The sequence below is a fragment of the Megalobrama amblycephala genome, linkage group LG3 (assembly GCF_018812025.1).
Source record: "Megalobrama amblycephala isolate DHTTF-2021 linkage group LG3, ASM1881202v1, whole genome shotgun sequence".
In the NCBI taxonomy this organism is placed as follows: Eukaryota; Metazoa; Chordata; class Actinopteri; order Cypriniformes; family Xenocyprididae; genus Megalobrama; species Megalobrama amblycephala.
Window position 1 is genome coordinate 9,652,997 of NC_063046.1, and position 21,804 is coordinate 9,674,800.

At 35.4% G+C, this 21,804-nt stretch overlaps 1 protein-coding gene across 5 annotated transcripts in view; it reads left to right on the forward strand.

Annotated features, from left to right (window-relative positions):
* Nucleotides 1-21,301, forward strand: part of mef2ab (myocyte enhancer factor 2ab) — a 38,646-nt gene extending 17,345 nt beyond the window's left edge. For 4 of the 5 annotated variants that reach the window (XM_048183753.1, XM_048183751.1, XM_048183752.1 and 1 more), the window contains 9 exons: nt 5,215-5,418; nt 9,718-9,852; nt 12,072-12,249; nt 13,933-13,992; nt 14,916-15,058; nt 15,187-15,210; nt 16,502-16,619; nt 16,703-16,829; nt 20,364-21,301. In XM_048183753.1, coding sequence (XP_048039710.1) covers nt 5,215-5,418; nt 9,718-9,852; nt 12,072-12,249; nt 13,933-13,992; nt 14,916-15,058; nt 15,187-15,210; nt 16,502-16,619; nt 16,703-16,829; nt 20,364-20,664 — 1,290 coding nt within the window. In that variant the 3' untranslated portion in view covers nt 20,665-21,301. The remainder of the gene's footprint in view (nt 1-5,214; nt 5,419-9,717; nt 9,853-12,071; nt 12,250-13,932; nt 13,993-14,915; nt 15,059-15,186; nt 15,211-16,501; nt 16,620-16,702; nt 16,830-20,363) is intronic. The other variant, XM_048183755.1, reaches the window with a different exon arrangement.
* Nucleotides 21,302-21,804: the final 503 nt, after the last annotated feature.

The window sequence follows — 21,804 nt, forward strand, 5'->3', positions numbered from 1 at the left end:
AGCAGCACAACTGTTTTCAACATTGATAATAATAATAAGAAATGTTTCTTGAGCAGCAAATCATCATATTAGAATGATTTCTGAAGGATCATGTGATACTAGCTTGTCAAATTTGCCTCTATTTGGGTGTGAGCAAAAACACGCCATTTTTGTGTGTGTCCCTTTAAATGCAAATGAGCTGCTGATCCAGAAGTGGGCGGAGCTTTAACAGTTCGTGCTTCGGTTGCTCAACAACAACAAAGCTGGAGAATCTCACGCAGCCAAAATGAGGATTGTCAGTAACGGTGTTCAGCCTTACATTGTTCAAACCGGAGTCGACACTGATGGAGAGACTCAGGAAGAAGTTACAACTTTTAGAATGAAACTAGACGTTTCTGAACGATTAGTGGATAAATTTATGTAGTTGCTGTGGAGTTGATTCAACTCATCCACTAGCATGTGTCGTCATGTTAATCTTTTCCAGTGTTGAATTGACCCTCGTTTGTGAAGCAGCGTAAAATAACAACATCAACAACACTCTACTACAACAACTCTTCATCTTCTCTAAAGCAGCCCAACATGACCTCACCCCCTTTATTTGTTGTTCTCAGGGGCGGGGTTTATGTAAATTTTAGGGTTAGTGATGTCACCAACCCGGGAAGAAGCTCATTGTAGTTCCTACCAGCCGTTTGTTGTAGTCCTTAAACAGCAATTTCTGTAAAAGAAAATATCTCCCTTTGCATTGAACATCGAGCGTCGTAACTTTGCAGAAAAAAGTGAAATCATAATCAACCACCCCTTTAAAGGGTTAGTTCAACCAAAAGTGAAAATTCTGTCATTAATTACTCACCCTCATGTCGTACCAAACCCGTAAGACCTTCATTAATCTTCAGAACACAAATGAACTTATTTTTAATGAAATCTAAAAGCTTTCTGTCCCTCCATTGACAGTCTATGCAACCACCACTTTCAAGCCCCAGAAATTTGGTAAAGACATCAGTAAAATAATCCATGTGACTCCAGTGGTTTAAGCTCAGTTTTATGAAGCAATGCGAGTGCTTTGTTTGGGAAAAAAAAAAAAGATCTTCATTTATGTTCCGAAGACAAATGAAAGTCTTATGGGTTTGGAACAACATGAAGGTGAGTAATTAATGACAGAGTTTTCATTTTTGGGTGAACTAACCCTTTAAGAAATCTGACCATTGAAATCCTTACAATTCCCATCTTTAATGAACAGCATGAGATGCAGTCAACTGCATCACCATAAGCCCAATCTGTTTAGATGCCTTTTTTTTTTTTTAATTTCTTACAAACCCCTTCATCTTTGTAGAGTGTTGGAGCACCTGAAATGTCCCTCACCTTCATTCCTAACATACATGATTTATATCTATTCAAATGATCGCTCAGGAGTGTTTTAATGAATGTACAGGTCAGACTCTGGGGCTGTAGTGGTGAGACTCGGCTGATCCAGCACACAGGAGCTCTTGTCTGGGTTCCTCAGCAGACTGCAGTCCCTGTGGTGTGGTGGCAGTAATTAGAGCAGTTCAGGGCTCCACATCTCTCATTAGAAGACTGGTCAGTCTGAGGGCTTGTACAGTCTCTCTCTCTCTGCCCTGACGGCCGTCACTCACAGCAAAACCACAGAGACATGCCTAAATTTACCCAGTCTGCACTGGGATCAAATGCTAACCAGCACCACAAACCCTATCTTGTCTGGGCGCTCTTGTTTGGTAGATTATTTTCGGTACACACAGTGTTTTTTATTATCACTGAAGGTTTTTAGTCAGTTACTTACATATGTGGAAATATATTCCTGTGTAAACAAGTAATTTCTCTGTACTGTATGTCAGGATTTTGGTTACTGTTTCATACAGTTTTAGTAGAAATTCATTTTCAGCAAGTTTATTAAAGGTTTCATTTATTTTAGTCTGATGTAAGAAGCCCTAAGACTTCCTGTTCATAATCATTCACCCGAAAAAAAGATACAAAAGCTGTCACTGGTGCAGGACCCTTTAAAAACCAACTAATATATACACTTTAGGTAATAATATGTACAAACCCGATTCCAAAAAAGTTGGAACACTGTACAAATTGTGAATAAAAACAGAATGCAATGATGTGGAAGTTTCAAATTTCAATATTTTATTCAGAATTCAACATAGATGACATATCAATTGTTTAACCTGAGAAAATGTATAATTTTAAGGGAAAAATAAGTTGATTTTAAATTTCATGGCATCAACACATCTCAAAAAAGTTGGGACAAGGCCATGTTTACCCCTGTGTGGCATCCCCTCTTCTTTTTATAACAGTCTGCAAACGTCTGGGGACTGAGGAGACAAGTTGCTCAAGTTTAGGAATAGGAATGTTGTCCCATTCTTGTCTAATACAGGCTTCTAGTTGCTCAACTGTCTTAGGTCTTCTTTGTCGCATCTTCCTCTTTATGATGCGCCAAATGTTTTCTATGTGTGAAAGATCTGGACTGCAGGCTGGCCATTTCAGTACCCGGATCCTTCTTCTACGCAGCCGTGATGTTGTAATTGATGCAGTATGTGGTCTGGCATTGTCATGTTGGAAAATGCAAGGTCTTCCCTGAAAGAGACGACGTCTGGATGGGAGCATATGTTGTTCTAGAACTTGGATATACCTTTCAGCATTGATGGTGCCTTTCCAGATGTGTAAGCTGCCCATGCCACACGCACTCATGCAACCCCATACCATCAGAGATGCAGGCTTCTTAACTGAGCGCTGAAAACAACTTGGGTTGTCCTTGTCCTCTTTAGTCCGGATGACATGGCCTCCCAGTTTTCCAAAAAGAACTTCAAATTTTGATTCGTCTGACCACAGAACAGTTTTCCACTTTGCCACAGTCCATTTTAAATGAGCCTTGGCCCAGAGAAAACGCCTGCTCTTCTGGATCATGTTTAGATATGGCTTCTTTTTTGACCTATAGAGTTTTAGCCAGCAACGGTGAATGGCACGGTGGATTGTGTTCACAGACAATGTTTTCTGGAAGTATTCCTGAGCCCATGTTGTGATTTCCATTACAGTAGCATTCCTGTATGTGATGCAGTGCCGTCTAAGGGCCTGAAGATCACGGGCATCCAGTATGGTTTTCCAGCCTTGACCCTTACGCACAGAGATTGTTCAAGATTCTCTGAATCTTTGGATGATATTATGCACTGTAGATGATGATAACTTCAAACTCTTTGCAATTTTTCTCTGAGAAACTCCTTTCTGATATTACTCCACTATTTTTGGTCGCAGCATTGGAGGAATTGGTGATCCTCTGTCCATCTTGACTTCTGAGAGACACTGCCACTCTGAGAGGCTCTTTTTATACCCAATCATGTTGCCATTTGACCTAATAAGTTGCAAATTGGTCCTCCAGCTGTTCGTTATATGTACATTTAACTTTTCCGGCCTCTTATTGCTACCTGTCCCAACTTTTTTGGAATGTGTAGCTCTCATGAAATCCAAAATGAGCCAATATTTGGCATGACATTTCAAAATGTCTCACTTTCAACATTTGATATGTTATCTATATTCTATTGTGAATAAAATATAAGTTTATGAGATTTGTAAATTATTGCATTCCTTTTTTATTCACAATTTGTACAGTGTCCCAACTTTTTTGGAATTGGGTTTGTACCTTTAAGGTACTAATATACACCCTAAATAAGATACAAAGGAAAGGTACCGCCCAAGATTTTGTACTTTAATTTTGTTTTGTACCTTTTGTTTTTTATTAGAGTGATAGAAAAGTAAATGTTTGGGGTTTTTGAAAATGTTTTTGAAAGTCTCTTCTTTTATGCTTATCAAGGCTGCATTTATTTGGTCAAAAATACAGTAAAAACAGTAATATTGTGAAATATTATTATTTTTTAAAATGTTTTCTATTTTAAAATATTTTAAAATGCAATTTATTCCTGTAATGGCAAAGCTGAATTTTCAGAATCTCTAGTTTTCAGTGTTTTCAATCAAGTCTACATTGTAAATAACCTGATTTGAGTTTGACTGAATTAATTGTTATTCTTTTATTACTCAAAAGCGCTAATTATCCACCTCTGTAAAAGCCTCTGGAACTATGTTTAAAGGGTTAGTTCACCCAAAAATGAAAATTATCCCCTTTTTATGAGTAAATCATGGGATAATTTTCATTTTTGGGTGAACTATCCCTTTAAGCTTTTCAAATGTGATTATACATTTTGACATTGACAACAAACATGGAAAAAGTTTGTTGTCAGTGTTTCATACACTGTTGTAAGTATTTGGCCGTCAGCTGTGAAGTGGGAGCAAGCCTGTGATTCCTCAGGAAGGCTGATAATTGGCAGGAAACATGAGAAGATCTGGCAACCCTGACAGCTGGGTCCCATCAGACAGTTGTGAACAATGACTTCTTCTGATACTATTAATGAAAAATAACGGAACATTACTTTTTGTAAGAGTATTAAAAGCTTGAAGTTGTATATAATTTTATTTACACTGCCATTTAAAAGTTCGAGGTCAGTAAGATTTTCTAAATGTTATTTTAAAGAAGTCTCTTATGCTCACCAAGGCTGCATTTATTTTCACATATACAGTAAAAAAAAGAAAAAGAAATATTATGAAATATATTATTATTATAATTTTAAATGTTTTCTATTTTAATATATTTTAATTCTTACAATTTAATATAAATATTTTCTTTTTTAATACATTTTAAAATGTAATTCATTCCTGTGATCAAAGCTGAATTTTCAGCATCATTACTCCAGTCTTCAGTGTCACATGATCCTTCAGAAATCATTCTAATATGATGATTAGCTGCTCAAGAAACATTTCTTATCATTATTTTCAGTGTTAAAAACAGGTGAATACAAAGTTCAAAAGAACAGCATTTATTTTTATTTTATTATTTTTTTTAATATATATGTTTTTACAGTCACTTTAGACCATTTTAATGCATCCTTGCTAAATAAAAGTATTATTTTCTTGTTAAATAGTGTCGTGTAGAGGTAGACATTTACATTCTACATCCTTAATTTACAGTTTTCTATGCTGAGTGTTTTTAGATGTAGCTTTTGTTCAGATGTATTTTTTGGTTTGTGCAAAACCACATCAGTCAGCAGTGAGCAGATCTCTTCAAGTTACTTGAACACTTGATATCTATGACATCTATGATATCATATACACCTTTAAACACCTTTAAGGAGCTTGCTCTCATTTCTGCTATTTCTCCTATCATTTTCATAGGTGACATTCACAAAGAGGAAGTTTGGTCTGATGAAGAAGGCGTATGAACTCAGTGTTCTGTGTGACTGTGAAATAGCCCTGATTATCTTCAACAGCTCCAATAAGCTCTTCCAGTACGCCAGCACAGACATGGACAAAGTCTTGCTGAAATACACGGAATACAACGAACCACACGAGAGCAGAACCAACTCTGACATTGTGGAAGTAAGTGGCTACACATTACAGGATTTGTTCACTTCAGAATTAAAATTTTCTGACAATTTACTCACCCCCATGTCATCCAAGATGTTTATGTCTTTCTTTCTTAAGTCGAAAAGAAAACATTCCAGGACTTTTCGGGTTGTATATCCAAGTGAAAAGTCATCTTGATCAAGAAAAACTGTAGGGCGGTGCTTGATTTTTTTCCATGGGGAATTGATTGGATGGTTGTGGTTTGCTGTTGCTGTGATGTCATGTGAGTGACAGGATGCCCCGCCCCTCACGCCAGTAAACACATCGAGGGTCAAAAATTCCAGAGTAGTATAAATGACAGGTGTAACCGTAGCAAAAGTTATGCGTTTTAAAACAAAAATGCACTAGTGTAAACGGGGCCTAAATCATTTATAACAAACTCTGCAATATTCCATAAAAAATGTCAATTTTGATTTTGTAATGAGTTTAAGATATAAAGATTGCATGCATCCCATTTAATGTGCTCCCCTGTAAATTTAAAGGTGCCCTAGAACCAGTTTTTACAAGATGTAATATAAGTCTAAGGTGTCCCCTGAATGTGTCTGTGAAGTTTCAGCTCAAAATACCCCATAGATTTTTTTAAATTAATTTTTTTATCTGCCTATTTTGAAGCCCCCCCCCCCCCATAACTATATTACAGCGCATTTACAAAGTTCACACAGCTAATATAACCCTCAAATGGATCTTTACAAGATGTTCATCATGCATACTGCATGCATGCGTCGGATTATGTGAGTATAGTATTTATTTTATTTACATTTGATTCTGAATGAGTTTGATGGTGCTCCGTTGCTAAAGCTAACATTACACACTGTTGGAGAGATTTATAAAGAATGAAGTTGTGTTTGTGCATTATATAGACTGCAAGTGTTTAAAAATGAAAATAACTACGACTCTTGTCTCCGTGAATACAGTACGAAACGATGGTAACTTTAACCACATTTAACAGTACATTAGCAACATGCTAACGAAACATTTAGAAAGACAATTTACAAATATCACTAAAAATATCATGTTATCATGGATCATGTCAGTTATTATTGCTCCATCTGCCATTTTTTGCTGTTGTCCTTGCTTGAGTCTGATGATTCAGCTGTGCACATCCAGACGTTAATACTGGCTGCCCTTGTGTAATGCCTTGAACATGAGCTGGCATATGCAAATACTGGGGGCGTACATATTAATGATCCCGACTGTTACGTAACAGTCGGTGTTATGTTGAGATTCGCCTGTTTTTCGGAGGTCTTTTAAACAAATGAGATTTACATAAGAAGGAGGAAACAATGGTGTTTGAGACTCACTGTATGTCATTTCCATGTACTGAACTCTTGTTATTCAACTATGCCGAGGTAAATTCAATTTTTGATTCTAGGGCACCTTTAAAGTCAGCGTGAAATGAAAATATACCCTCTTTATATTCTAAATGCATGTTATCAATCTTATTGTGAACAATTCATCCATGCATGTTTTATTTAAAAAAAAAAAAATTTCAACCTTGTAAAATGTCATAACTGGATCTTCCGGTGAAAAAGTCTTTTCCAGTCATTTAGTCCTTTAAAGGGATAGTTCACCCCAAAAAATGAAAATTCTGTCATCATTTACTCACCCTCAAGTTGTTCCAAACCTGTATGAATTTCTTTGATATTTTAAAGAGATTTGTGGGGCACCATTGACTTCCATAGTATTTTTGTTCCATACCATGGTGCCCCACAACTGTTTGGTTACAAACATTCTTCAAAATGTCAAAGAAATTTAAACAGGTCTGGAACAACTTGAGGGTGAGTAAATGATGACAGAATTTTGGGTGAACTTTCCATTTAAACCACACTTAAGTTCATTAGTCTTCATTTTTAAATGCATCACCCACATCTCAAAATCCAGTCAATGACTGGTGGAAAAAACCCAACCTACATTTTTTTTTATTTTTCCATAATCTATTACACTTGTATCATATGTACATCACAATAACAGAAGAAAAGATCTGTTTCATCACAACTTTAAAAACATATCCCAGATATCTCATTTTGTAGTGGTTGATTTATCCTGAATCTTATGACCCATATCTGATTGAATAGTACCTCACAGAACGGCCTTTAACAGATTACACAAATGCATCTTGTAGCAGTGGCATCTGGAGATGCGGGCTGCATTTACCGTTGTTGTAATACAGTTAACAAACAGTTGGGCCACATTCTGAGCATGCAGGCTGGAGTAATTATAGATCACATAGATCACATCTTCATTGTCACATGCATTTGCTCCATTTATAATTAGCATGTGAATCTAGCCAATGCTGTTCTGTGCTTTTCCTTTTGCCAAGATATAAAAGCAATTGTCATCTGTGTTTACATTCATCCAAAGTGAATTATACACTTTTGTGGTCACTGTGATACAATTTTTTCAGACTTCTTTAATGAATTAAAAGTTGAATGAACAGCATTTATTTGAATGCAATACATACATGGAATGTTTGTTGTGATTGTGAGACTGTTTTCTGTTGAGATACCAGGTTTAAAGTACATGGTGAATGTTCAGCGTCTAGCAATCTGTAGCTAAATCCTGGTGCTGAAGTCATGCGAACAGATTTTCTGCGAGTGGTGCTAATTGCTTGTAGCTAAAAATAAAGATCCAGTCTTATCCAACATTCATACCAAGGAAACCTGAGATACTATCAGTCAAGGACGTGGCACTTTTGGCAAGCGCAGCTCTCATTAGCTTCTATTAATCACGAATGCCTTACGTGTAACAGGAATGCATTTCTGAATCAAAGTTATGTGTGCTGCTGATCTCACATTAGCGTACACTATCTTGTTTTACAGTATATTGGCATGCAAAATACTGTAACTATGAGCTCAATTGTCACTTTAATTATTTGATATTCTGTTATATGTATCCAAATATGGATTATTAAAAAGGAGGCTAATCTTGAAGCTGTTCAGACAGAAAAGTAATAAACCTGAAAAATTCAAAATGCAATATTGGGGACCTATTATGTGATGTCACATTGCTTAGGCCCCGCCCATGACTGCTGACAGACTCTGCTCTATTAGCATAGCTCCTCCCCTGAGTGAGCTGTACACAGTCCGCCATTTGTATCTCCTCGCCAGATCATTTAACAGCAGCATTCACGTAAGAAATGTATTGTCAATTCTTATTAAAGCTAATAAAGTTATTCAGTCAAGAGAAGTGATTTTTTTTTTCCATATTAACAACATATATAGCAGTAGATTCTGTATATTACACATATATCAGAAGTTTAGACTGATATGGCTTTTAAACGCATGCAGATAATAAACTTTCATGATCATGAAGAACTGCAAAGTCACGTGAGCATTACTGCGAAAGAGATGATGATCAAAACCAAATAGATGTTTTAGTTTTTAGCAGAGTATCTGAGGCACAAACTGTACAGGCTCCGCCCTTTTCTAGAAAGGGGGTGGGGAGCAGCAGCTCATTTGCATTTAAAGATACATGCATGAAAACAGCATGTTTTTCCTTCCACTCAAAAATGGGCATTTACAACATGCTATAATAAATGATCTGTGGGGTATTTTGAGCTGAAATTTCACAGACACATTCTGGGCACACCTAAGACTCCTTGTAAAAGGGGATAATAGGTCCCCTTTAAATGTAGCCTCATGCTTCTCAAATGTGTCTCCTCTATAGTATATCAGAAGATTTTTCATTTGGAGTTGTCAGCGATTGTTGTGTATTTTTTGTATTTATTAAAGGTCTACCATTGGTGGACCCTTTCACATTGATTACTCAGTGACTAGACCTAGGAAAGTGGCCATAAAGTGCATTAACTTCTCCAACATCCTATAACCATCAAACCTGGACGGCCTGGAGTCGGTGATGATGATTTAATTGGGGCAGATCCTGTCAAATCAGTCAAAATTTTCACTGCATATCTTTTTGGTTTAGTCAGAACCTCTTAGTTGAACTCTTCAACCTCTATCTGAGTCATAGGTGTAATTTTAAGCCCATTTATAACGTTAAAGCACAGAGATACAGCATTAAAGGCGCCTGAGGATGAGATAAGCCTCTGATTTCCATTCACTCTCATAAGGGCTCTTAAAGTACTGCAAGAGGGTCCTCAATCTACTGTCCTGCACTTACACTTTTGCTTTTGCTTTAGCGCTTTAACATTGTGTAACAGGTATGAAAATATTCTGCATAGACTGAATTCCTGCACTCAGTTTGACCTTTCATTTCCAGTGTGATGTAGATTTTTAACACTATCCTACCGTCATTCTTTGCTGCTCCCTACAGGTGCTGAACAAGAAGGAGCACAGAGGTTGTGACAGCCCAGATCCAGAGTCTTCATATGTCCTCACACCTCACACGGAGGAGAAATATCAGAAGATTAATGAAGAGTTTGACAATATGATGAGAAATCACAAAATTGTAAGCAAAGTGTGATATGTTTTTCGTCATGGCATCTCTGTTACATACACTACCATTTAAAAGTTTGGTGTAGTAAATTTAGTTTAATTCAATGTTTTTGAAAGCCTTATTGAAGACTTATGAAGTCTCAGCCTCACCAAGGCTTCAAACTAGGGCTGCACGATTTGGGGGAAAATCTAATTGCGATTGCTTTCTGGTTTAAATCATGATTAGTGATTTAAAAAAAAAAAAAAAAAAAAAAAAAATATATATATATATATATATATATATATATATATATATATATATATATATATATATATATATATATATATACAGTACAGTCCAAAAGTTTGGAACCACTAAGATTTTTAATGTTTTTAAAAGAAGTTTCGTCTGCTCACCAATGTTACATTTATTTAATTAAAAATACAGTAAAAAACAGTAATATTGTGAAATATTATTACAATTTAAAGTAACTGTTTTCTATTTGAATATATTTCACAAAGTAATTTATTCCTGTGATGCAAAGCTGAATTTTCAGCATCATTACTCCAGTCTTCAGTGTCACATGATCCTTCAGAAATCATTCTAATATGCTGATCTGCTGCTCAAGAAACATTTAATGTGTACAATTGTACAAAATATTTGTGTACAATATTTTTTTTCAGGATTATTTGATGAATAGAAAGTGCAAAAGAACAGTGTTTATCTGAAATCTAATCTTTTGTAACATTATAAATGTCTTTACTGCCACTTTTGATTGATTTAATGCATCCTTGCTAAATAAAAGTATTCATTTCTTTAATTTCTTTTCAAAAAAATAAAAATAAAAATTCTTACTGACCCCAAACTTTTGAACGGTAGTGTATAATGCTACAGAAGCTTTGTATTTCAGATAAATGCTGTTCTTTTGAACTTTCTATTCATCAAGAAATCCTGAAAAAAAAAGTACACAACTGTTTTCAACATTGAAAATAATCATAAATGTTTCTTGAGCAGCAGATCAGCATATTAGAATGATTTCTGAAGGATCATGTGACACTGAAGACTGGAGTAGCGATGCTGAAAATTCAGCTTTGCATCACACGAATAAATTACTTTGTGAAATATATTCAAATAGAAAACAGTTATTTTAAATTGTAATAATATTTCACAATATTACTGTTTTTTACTGTATTTTTAATTAAATAAATGCAGCCTTGGTGAGCAGACGAAACTTCTTTTAAAAACATTAAAAATCTTAGTGGTTCCAAACTTTTGGACTGTACTGTATATATATATAACACCCTGTTTGTTGTGCTTGTTTTTACACAATTTGATTTTGTTCTTATATATTAATATGACTAATAATAATTATTATGATTGTTGTTATTGCTAAATAAAAATATTAAACAAAATAACAAAATAATATTACTATTGTAATAACACTTTCATGATTAAAAATAAAAAAAGAGTATTGAAGAATACATATAACAATATAATAATGAGAAAATAATAATCATTTGCAAGGTTACCTGTTAACATGCAGGCAGCTTATGACTATAAATCATTACAAAGGTCTAAGGATTTATTATAAAATATTATATTATGATAAAAATCTGTGACAATATTTTGCAATATTCACGTCTCATGCAGAAACTCTAAATATGCCTCACAGAAGTAATAACTTATGACGCTCCAGGAAATCCCTAATATGGACAAAGGCATCAAGCTATCGCTATAGCTGAATAAAAAGATAGAATCTTTTTAAATGTCTTTTTTTGGACAACAGGTTTATGAACGCCTCGCATTACAAGTTTGGGAAGATGTTTGATGCATTTTTCTTTTTCAAATGCATGTTATATAATGCATGACTCAAACTCGCAGTGCTTTCAGAGATGGAGCAGCATTTACTACTGATCACAGAGCTACTCCTCACTAACACGCTGTGCATTTATTTAATTTAATTAAAAATTGATTTCATAATCACACTAAGCCAAAATGCGATTCCGGTTTAATTTCGATTAATCGTGCAGCCCTAGTTCCAACCATCAAGAGCATCCTAGCAACACTCTTAAAAAGCAGTCCCCCTTGGCAGGAATCACGGCCCCTCTAGTCCCGGGCCTGCGTCCAGAAAACCATAGCAACTTCATAAAATGTTTTTATTATCATGATTCTAATGTAGGAAACATTTGAAATGTTTTCTTGTTTAATGTGACTTCATCCCTCTCGATATCTCTCTTCTCTGTCTACATCAGCCGGCCTCTTTGGGTCACCAGAGTTTCTCCATGCCATTGACTTTGCCCGTCACCAACCCCGGCACCCTGTCCTACAGTACAGACAGCTCACAGGACGCCTCAGCGTCCCTCAGCAGGGCAAACATACCGTCTCTGTCCTCCAACGGCCTCCAGAGCGCCAACAGCACTGCTGTCATGGGTTAGTATCTACATCATTACCATACTTTTTATTTATCACGATACTATAATGCTGTGGTGTTCACTGCTAATTCCAGTGATGTTTTGAGGTAGCATGGAATGCCATGTAAATACAGTGGTTGATGGATATGATAATCATTCATTTCTATGGTAAATATCAATTGCTTGATAACCATTGCTTTAGTTCATGGTGTTTATGTAGTCAAACTATGCTTAAAGAAATGTAAAATGATACATTTTGAAAGTAAACTGGCCCTCTTTGGTCATTTTTGACTGAAAATGTTTATATTTTGAAATGTTAAAAATCGTAGCATCATCGGAATGAGATGCCACTTGGTGACTTTTGTCGCATTAGCAATATGAGCACACAAAAAAATCAAGGACATGATTCGGACATGCTAAAGGGTCGTAAAAAAAAATAGTCACACTTACCTTCTTTTCCGTCGAAAATGTACCGACATAAGAAATGAATGGGAAATGCAAAAAAATACGAAAACTCTGAGAATCTTTTGTTGGTACAAACTACAAATCAGCCACTGTGCAGAAAAAAAGTGCACAGCAGTGAAGGGGGGACACTCCTAAATGCCAAGAGTGCAAAATAGACACCCCCCTTCCCCCATACACACACATATACATATATATATATATGAACTAGCACGACTATAACACAGAGCAAGTTTTATGCATATGTGTGAAATAAAATCAATAATTCAGCCACTAAGCAGTACAAAAATGAACAACATTGACAAAAAACATTGAGAGTGCAAAACAGAAACACCCACTCAAACACACACTCACTTACTCACATTCACAGACACACACACATACAACACACCATTATACACACACAAATGAACCTGTGTGGCTGTAACAATATGGTAAAATTGAGCCAAAACTCAATTAAGAGGTTGAAATCAGATCAGACTCAGATTTATTAAGCTGTAATAAAACATACCTGTTCATTTTTGTTATATTTTTATTGAATTTTGATGTCATGTGTGACAAAATACCCTCCTCAGTGTTCAGGTTTGACTGTAGTAAAATTAATGCAAAAACCGACAATTCAAATCAACATTTCAAACCAAAAAAAAATCTAAACCTTGACAAAAAATAGTCTTTTAGAATGTCTAAGTATAAATTCAAATCCAAAATTTAATAAGTATTTGTGTCTAAAAACCACTAGAGAATTTATAAGCCACTTTATATAGAGCTATATAGGAATCTAGTGGTTACAATATGGCATTGCATAAGTTTTTACTCTCACCAAATGGCACTAATCTACCTTCAAAAAAAATGATTTTAAATGCCTCTCTATTTTAACATGAAATACTGCTTTAATTGAAAAATAATTTTTAAATATATTGGAAAAAAATTGTGTATTATTTTCAATGGGAAAAAATAGCTAATAAAAATTGTATAAATATTGCATAGTATCATAAAATACCCTGAAAATTTTATATAATAATCAAAAAATATTATTGAACAAAAATATATTACATTGGTTTTCCTAAAAAAAACAAAAAAGTTACTTTTCAAGGCTTTGGTCACTTGACCGTAAAGAAGGCAAGTGTGACTCCTAAAAGAAGAGGGCCAGAAGGTTAATTCATATCTATAGCAAATCTCCACAGGATTGAGTGCCTTAAACACAAGGTTTTGTTTGTTTGATTAATTTCCATATGTTCAGATGGTCTGCCAGGATCCTCAGACGTTACGCTTCCAAACGGTGTGCACTCCAGTCATGTGGGTAGGTGCTTTTTTGGTTAACTTATACAGTGTGTCTGACCGTGATGATAAAGTTCCTCTAAGTAACAGTCTGTTTAAAGAGCACACAAAATTTGACTGTGTAATTCTATTTACATACAAACCATCTACAAATCAGGTGAATGTTTCTTAAAGAGCAGGATTTGTATGTTGTGTAGATGTTCACTATACTGTACTGTGCATACTGTATACTGTATACTGTACATGTAGCTCATAAACCTCAGTAAAAAAAGCTTCTTTTTTTTAATTCAGCAATGATGCATTAAAGACATTTATAATGTTACAAAACATTTGTATTCAAATAAATACTGTTCATTTGAACTTTCTTTTCATCAAAGGATGCAGCAAATCAATATATTAGAACGATTTCTGATGGACACTGAAGACTGGAGTAATGATACTGAAAATTCAGCTTTGATCACTAAATTGTGAGTTTATCTCACAATTCTGACTTTTTTTTCTCAGAATTGCGAGATATAAACATGCTTGCAAGTTATAAAGTCAGAATTGGTTGATATAAACTTGCAATTGTGTGTTATAATGTCCAGTTGTGTGGGGAAATACAGTAGTACAATAGTAGTATTTATATTTCACAATTCTGACTTTATAACTCACAGTTGCTTATATAAACCCACAATTATGAAAAAAAGTCAGAATTGTGAGTTATAAAGTCAGAATGGTGTTATAAAAAGTCACAATTACCTTTTTATTTTTATTTTAAGTCTTTAAAATTCTTTTGTCACCACTGTGTGAATGCAATTTGAAGCCTTGCCCACCCAAGGTTTACCTATTTGACTATGTTAGTTCATAGTTAACTACTACATTAACTATGCTAACCTATGACTATGTTAACCTACATCTCACCCAAACTTTTAATAATCTCAGTTTTAATTGTGCCTCATTCAGCCAATGGCTTCGTCTGTGGTTCAGAAGGAAGCAGTATGGGAAGAGTCGTTTCTGCAAAACCTCAAGCGTCGTCTACAGTGGGCCGCAAACCTGATCTGAGAGTGCTCATTCCTCCTGCATGCAAGAGCACCGCTGCTTCACTGGTGAGATCTCCTTTGTCTGTTGTCAGCAGCAGATCTGCTCTATGTCAGTGAAACATCCTGAAATCATTAGACAATGAGAGAGTATTATTGACCTGCCTGAAACGGCCCTTAAATCTTTTTCTTGCAAGCTGCCAGAAGGAGAGGAACATCTGGTAAGGGATATTTGATAATGTTTTATTCAGAAAAGCTTTTCAAAAATGACTCATTGTCTAGGTCATGAAAATTTTAAGAAAATCACTTTTATTACAGCTGCTTTATGTTCAACGCTTACATGCTATGAGGCCATCTAGTGGTTCTTTGACACATTACAGTCAAAGCTTACACTGAAAATAAGTTTAAAGGGACAATGTGTAAGAAAATATCCAAAAACCACTAGAAAAATGTTATATATTTTGTTGGCTTGTGTACTTACATTATCCCAGATGTTTCCAAGACAATTTAAATTCAGAGAAATAAGCAATTTTAACCAGGACACAGACCGTGCATCGCCTATCAATGACCCTCGATTTCCGAGAAACCATGGAAACACCAAAGACGCTTTAATATATTACATGATTTATTAGACAAGGGAACAATTGTTTGGATACGTTTATAGATATAAAACTAATCATGTTATATAGCTCAACACAGTAAATCTTATTGTTTGAATCTGCTCTGCTTCATACTACATTAACGTTCATAATCTCATCCATGAACATGATTTCTGCCCAAGTCCCTGTTGTTCACTCGATTTATATATCATGCGCACAATTTACTAATTCGTTCTCTTGATTTACTAAATCATGTACACGCTTTACTATGTTGTTCTGTTGATTTACTAAATCATGTACACGCTTTACTATGTTGTTCTGTTGATTTACTAAATTATGTGCATGATTTACTAAATTATGTGCATGATTTACTAATACGCTCTCTTGATTTATTAAATCGCACGATTTAGCAAATTGAGGGAACGAATTAGTAAATCATGTGCATGATTTATAAATATAAGTGAACAACATAGTAAAGCATGCACTTCCTGCATTTTTCCTGCATGTCATCTTACCATCATCAAGCTACGCCTTTGTTTTGAATTGGTGACATCTAGTGGTGAAAAATTACACATTGTGCCTTTAAGACACACTATCTATCTATCTATCTATCTATCTATCTATCTATCTATCTATCTATCTATCTATCTATCTATCTATCTATCTATCTATCTATCTATCTATCTATCTATCTATCTATCTATCTATCTATCCATCCATCCATTTAATAATGTTTTATTCAGAAAAGCTCCAGCTCTCTGCATTATTTTGCAGAATAGTGATGTATGATAAATAATGAATAGTGAGTATAAATTGAATATAATTTTTTGCTGTTGTCTGTAAAGCTTTTTAGCCCATATATCTCCATACAAATCAACCCCTGTGTTTTCCACCATTTTCCTTTAAACCTCAGAGAACAGACAACTCTCAGTCCAGCCAATCACTGACCACACCTGTGGTATCCATGTCAACCCCCAGTCTGCATCATCAGGGCCTTGTGTACTCAGCCATGACCTCATCATTCAGTACAGGTAGATCATTGACCTATACATAATAAATAATCTAATAACACCAGGTCTACTCATGTCACTGTGAATGACTATTTTTCTTGCAGATTTTGCCTTGAGCAGTGCAGAGGCCAGTTCTTTACACGGCTTCAGTTCACCAGACGCTGTCACATCAGGTCCAGGGTCTTCATGGAAACACAGCCAACATAGTCAGCCCGGGTTCAGTGCTCAGAGGTGAGGACATGACAGAGAGGTGTGATCAGGGCTGGGCATTCTATCCTCAAACTGTCAGTCAAACCTCATAACTCCACCCACCTCAAACTTGAATGAAGTGTCGCACACAGTTTGGATCGTCTCTGCTTTTTTGCAACGCAAGGGTAAAAGAAGTACTGTTTCTTTGAATAAGTACAGCGTTTTCTTTACTCAAGAAACACTTTATATAAAGGCTAATGTTTTATGTATTTGAGGAGTGGTGAAGAGTGTCTTAGTTTAGCATTTGTCATCGAATCATAGTCAATACTGTGCAAAGCTCTTCTTCTTTTATAACATTTTATTTATAAAACTGACTGCTCACATGTAGCTACAATAAACTTATAACCTATAAGTTGATGTAATGTGATGCACTTACTGTCTCAGATGTGGCTGCACTAATGAAGCACATAGGCCATGTCCGACATTCTACGAAATTCATTGGTCAAAAACCTTGTAACTCTATTTGAGCTTGATTTTGGTAAAATGTTAATAATATAATGACACGTGCAAGCAATGTTGCCAACTCCACGGTTTTCCCGTGGAATCGGGCTACTTTTACACTGTTGCCGCGGGTTGTTTTTCATGTCTTTGGGTTGAATCGACCCAAAATAACATGATATTTAGCCCCTGGAATGCGATTTTTACCGTGGGACCCCCTGAAATGCAATTGGGCTAGTTTTGAGGAGCAATTGCCTGGGTTTTGTTGTGAAACCTGGCAACCCTGCGTGCAAGTGTTTGAACATATAATGCCAAAACATCAACGTTATTTATTTAAAAAATATGAGGTGAAAATGTGGTTTCCGCCTGACAGTGAACGAATATACAGTATGTAGTGCTGGGTGGGCCTGTGTCACAATAAGAGTTAAATCCTGCCCTGGGTGTGACCACATTGTGGTCCATTTTGGGCATGCATTTCCTTCATTCACCCAAATTGTTAAAGCACAGAACATTGATAAACACTTTCAGTGTTTTGACCTTCAAGAGAAGGGGTGAAAAATAAGAGAAAAGTTGTTTAATCAAGAAACACTTTATATAAAGGCTAATGTTTTATGTATTTGAGGAGTGGTGAAGAGTGTCTTAGTTTAGCATTTGTCATTGAATCATAGTCAATACTGTCTTAGCCTGTGCAAAGCTCTTCATCTTTTATAACATGAGATTTTGGCCAAATGACAGAAAAAACTGACCGCCCACATGTAGCTACAATAAACTTATAACCTATAAGTTGATGAAAATGTAATGCGATGCACTTACTGTCTCAGATGTGGCTGTACTAATGAAGCACATAGGCCATGTCCGACATTCTACGAAATTCATTGGTCAAAAAACTTGTAACTCTATTTGAGCTTGATTTTGGGAAAATGTTAATAATATACTGACACATGCAAGTGTCTGGCCATATAAAGCTAAAACATCAACATTATTTATTTAAAAAATATGAGGTTAAAATGTGGTTTCCACCCGACAGTGAGTGATATACAGTATGTAGTGCTGGGTGGGCCCAAAAATATATTTTGCCTTTGTCACAATAAGAGGTAAATCCGGCCCTGGGTGTGACCATGTCTTTTGACATTCAAGAGAAGGGGTTGTTGTTTGACAAGTAAAACAAGTTATTATGTCTGGTCCCAGGTTTCATTCCAGTTTAAGATAGTCAGGCACATTTTTTACAGGATTCTTTGATAAAGAGAAAGCATTGATAAAAAACAGCATTTATTTGAAATAGAATTCTTTTGTACACATTAAAAAATGCTGGGTTAAAAACAACCCTAGTTGGGTTGAAAATGGACAAACACAGTTTGTTGGGTTGTTTTAACTCAGCAGTTTGGTTAAAAGTTTGACCCATCCTGCTGGGCAGTTTCATTTAACTCAACTATTGTTTAAAAATGACTATATTGCTCGCTTAAAATTAACCCAAAGTATGTTGGAAATGAACATTTATTAATAAGTTTAATCAACAATAATTAAGTACTAAACATTTATTAAATTGCTTATTGAGTCATTCCACAAAACCGGTATGCTTTGAGTCCCTCTGACGTTTTTCAGTGTATTTTATCTATTGGGTCACCAAAATATATATTTAAAAGCTTTTTGTATTAATTGTATTGTATTAATTTTTCAGTTGACACCACCTATTTTGTCATGTCCCTCAAGGCCTTCTATGAAAGTGTACTTGGGATATGAATAATAAAATGAGAAAAAGTCCATACATTTTGCCATTCCCATAAATATCCATTTTTAATATTTTTCATATCCATTAGTAAATTCATGATTATTCATTAAAATCACATTATTTAGTTCCGTACCTCAGTAACCCCTCAACCCCGTTACACAAACCACTCTCCCCCTATAAAAATAATGAACTGATACTTATGTGACATCATTAATAGGAAGTGACATCACAGAAGTCTTCTGAACAACATTGTGAGCAGACACAGGCCAGTGACCACCTTCTTTAATGATAATAACTAAATTATGTTGTGAAATTGTGTTTGTCAAGTTTAACGACTCAACCCCGTTACATCAATTAAAGATAGAAAACTATTACTTGTGAAAATGATCTTTGTTATTTCAACATTATTCATGATTTCTTAATATGATGCATGCCATGTGCTCTCTATTTATTCACTAGATTTAGAGCAGTGGACAATTTGGGCAAAAAATCACAACCCCGTCACACCTACATTTTTATTATTTCTTTTTTGTTAAGTTTATGAAAAAGTAATTTAAAGTTAGTTGATTCTGTCTGAAATGTTCAATCATAAGAATACTGATTTTAGTTCAAATTCTGAAGTTAAGCCTTTGATCAGAAATGATGAGGTTTCTGTCACAAAAAGTGCCCATTTCAGTCTTTATAGCAAAAGTGTGAGATTTTATGTAACTTTTATATTTGCAATTACTGAATTAGTGTGAGGGACATCTGATTAATAGGAAAAAAGTTGATTTTATCACAAATACATTTTATAATAATATTCAGAGAGCTCCCATAGTGTCCAAAACTTAAAATAATGACCAATAATAATAGGGATTTGATGCCTAAGATGGGAAAATATGTTTTTCTGGAAGTTAAATATGTCATTAATGTTGTGGGGCATTCAGAAAAGTGATACATTTTGGTAAAAAAAAAATCTAAAAATAAGTCCAAATCGTACCGGTTTGGTGGAATGACTCATTTAATAAATGTTCACCTTTTGATTATTACTCTTGCCTCTAGTTATTATGTGTCTGATTTTTAATTTCCAACATATTTTGGGTTCATTTTAAGCCAGCCATATAGTCATTTTTAAACAATAATTGGGTTACATAAAACTGCCCAATCGCTGGGTTTGTCCATTTTCAACCAACTTGGGTTGTTTTTAACCCAGAGTGTAACATTATAAATGCCTTTACTGTCACTTTCTATCAATTTAATGCATTCTTGCTGAACAAAAAGTATTAATTTCTTTCAGAAATATCCTACTGAGCCCAAACTTTTCAACAGTATAGTGTAAATACTGATATCAATTATTGTTATACCTCTAGAAGCACACAACCTCAAGTTCAGGCCTCTGACTCTTCCACCATCAGCATCAAATCCGAGCCCATCTCTCCTCCCAGACACTCGGTGTACCCCACCATCAGGCCTCGGCCCAGCTCCAGACAGGAAGTCGAGAGCTTCAGCTCTTCTGCTAGTTCATATGAGGGCAGCGACCGTGAGGACCAGCGGCTGGACTCTCACACGGCCGCCGCCGCATCAGCGCAAGGCAGTAGATCATCGCCCGAGACGGAGACCCAGCAGGATCCCTCAGTCAAACGCATGCGCACAGACAGCTGGGAAACTTAGGACAATGGATGGATCTTTAAACAAGTCAACAGATATGCAGACTGATAAGTCAAGACTCCACTAAAGCAGCAGGTATAAGTTCTTGTAAATGTGTGCAGGTATTTACAAGAATTTACATTGTTAAAAATATGTTATGAAGTGTCTGACACATTTTTTTTTTTTTTTTTTTGTCAATAGAGGGTTAGCCTTGCTGCATTATTTGCAGTATATTATTTTTGAAAGCTTTTGTCTTTTGTATTTTTATCTGAATACTCAATCAAAGCCATATAGATATTGATTGGGACTTGCTGTTTGTTGTGATGAAGTGTATGTGTTTGATGATTACCAATTTTATTTGATTTCATTTTTGTGCTATGGCCACAGAAAACCTCAGTGGAGTGTTTACTTGTCTGTCAAGTTTTGATGAACCTCAGGTATCTGCATGTCAATCATCAACTGGCAGCCAAATGACACTTTCAGGTTTTTCAAGGTTTGTGGAGAAAAGATGATAAAATGGTCACCCTAGGGGATTATAAAATGAGCTAAAAATCATAAAATTGCCTTTACTGCTTAAAGGATTAGTTCACTTTCAAATTAAAATTTTCCTGATAATTTACTCACCCCCATGTCATCCAAGATGTCCATGTCTTTCTTTCGTCAGTCGAAAAGAAATTAAGGTTTTTGATGAAAACATTCCAGAATTATTCTCCTTATAGTGGACGTCACTGACCTCCAAACGGTTGAAGGTCAAAATTACAGTTTCAGTGCAGCTTCAAAGGGCTTTAAACGATACCAGACGAGGAATAAGAGTCTTATCTAGCGAAACGATCGGTCATTTTTGAAAAAAATTGTATATGTATATGCTTTATAAACACAAATGATTGCCTTGCATGTGCTTCTGCTTTCCACATTCTTCAAAAAGCTTACGCTGTATGTCCTACGCATTCCCTAATCTACTTACGGAAAAAAATTAAACTGCCGCTGCGGCTTTCTGAAGAATATGAAAGTGCGGTTTTGGTGGAATCACTTGGAAGGCGATCATTTGTTTATATACAGCATATACATTTACATTTTTTTCTAAAATGACCGATCGTTTCACTAGATAAGACCCTTATTCCTCGTCTGGTATCGTTTAAAGCTCTTTGAAGCTGCACTGAAACT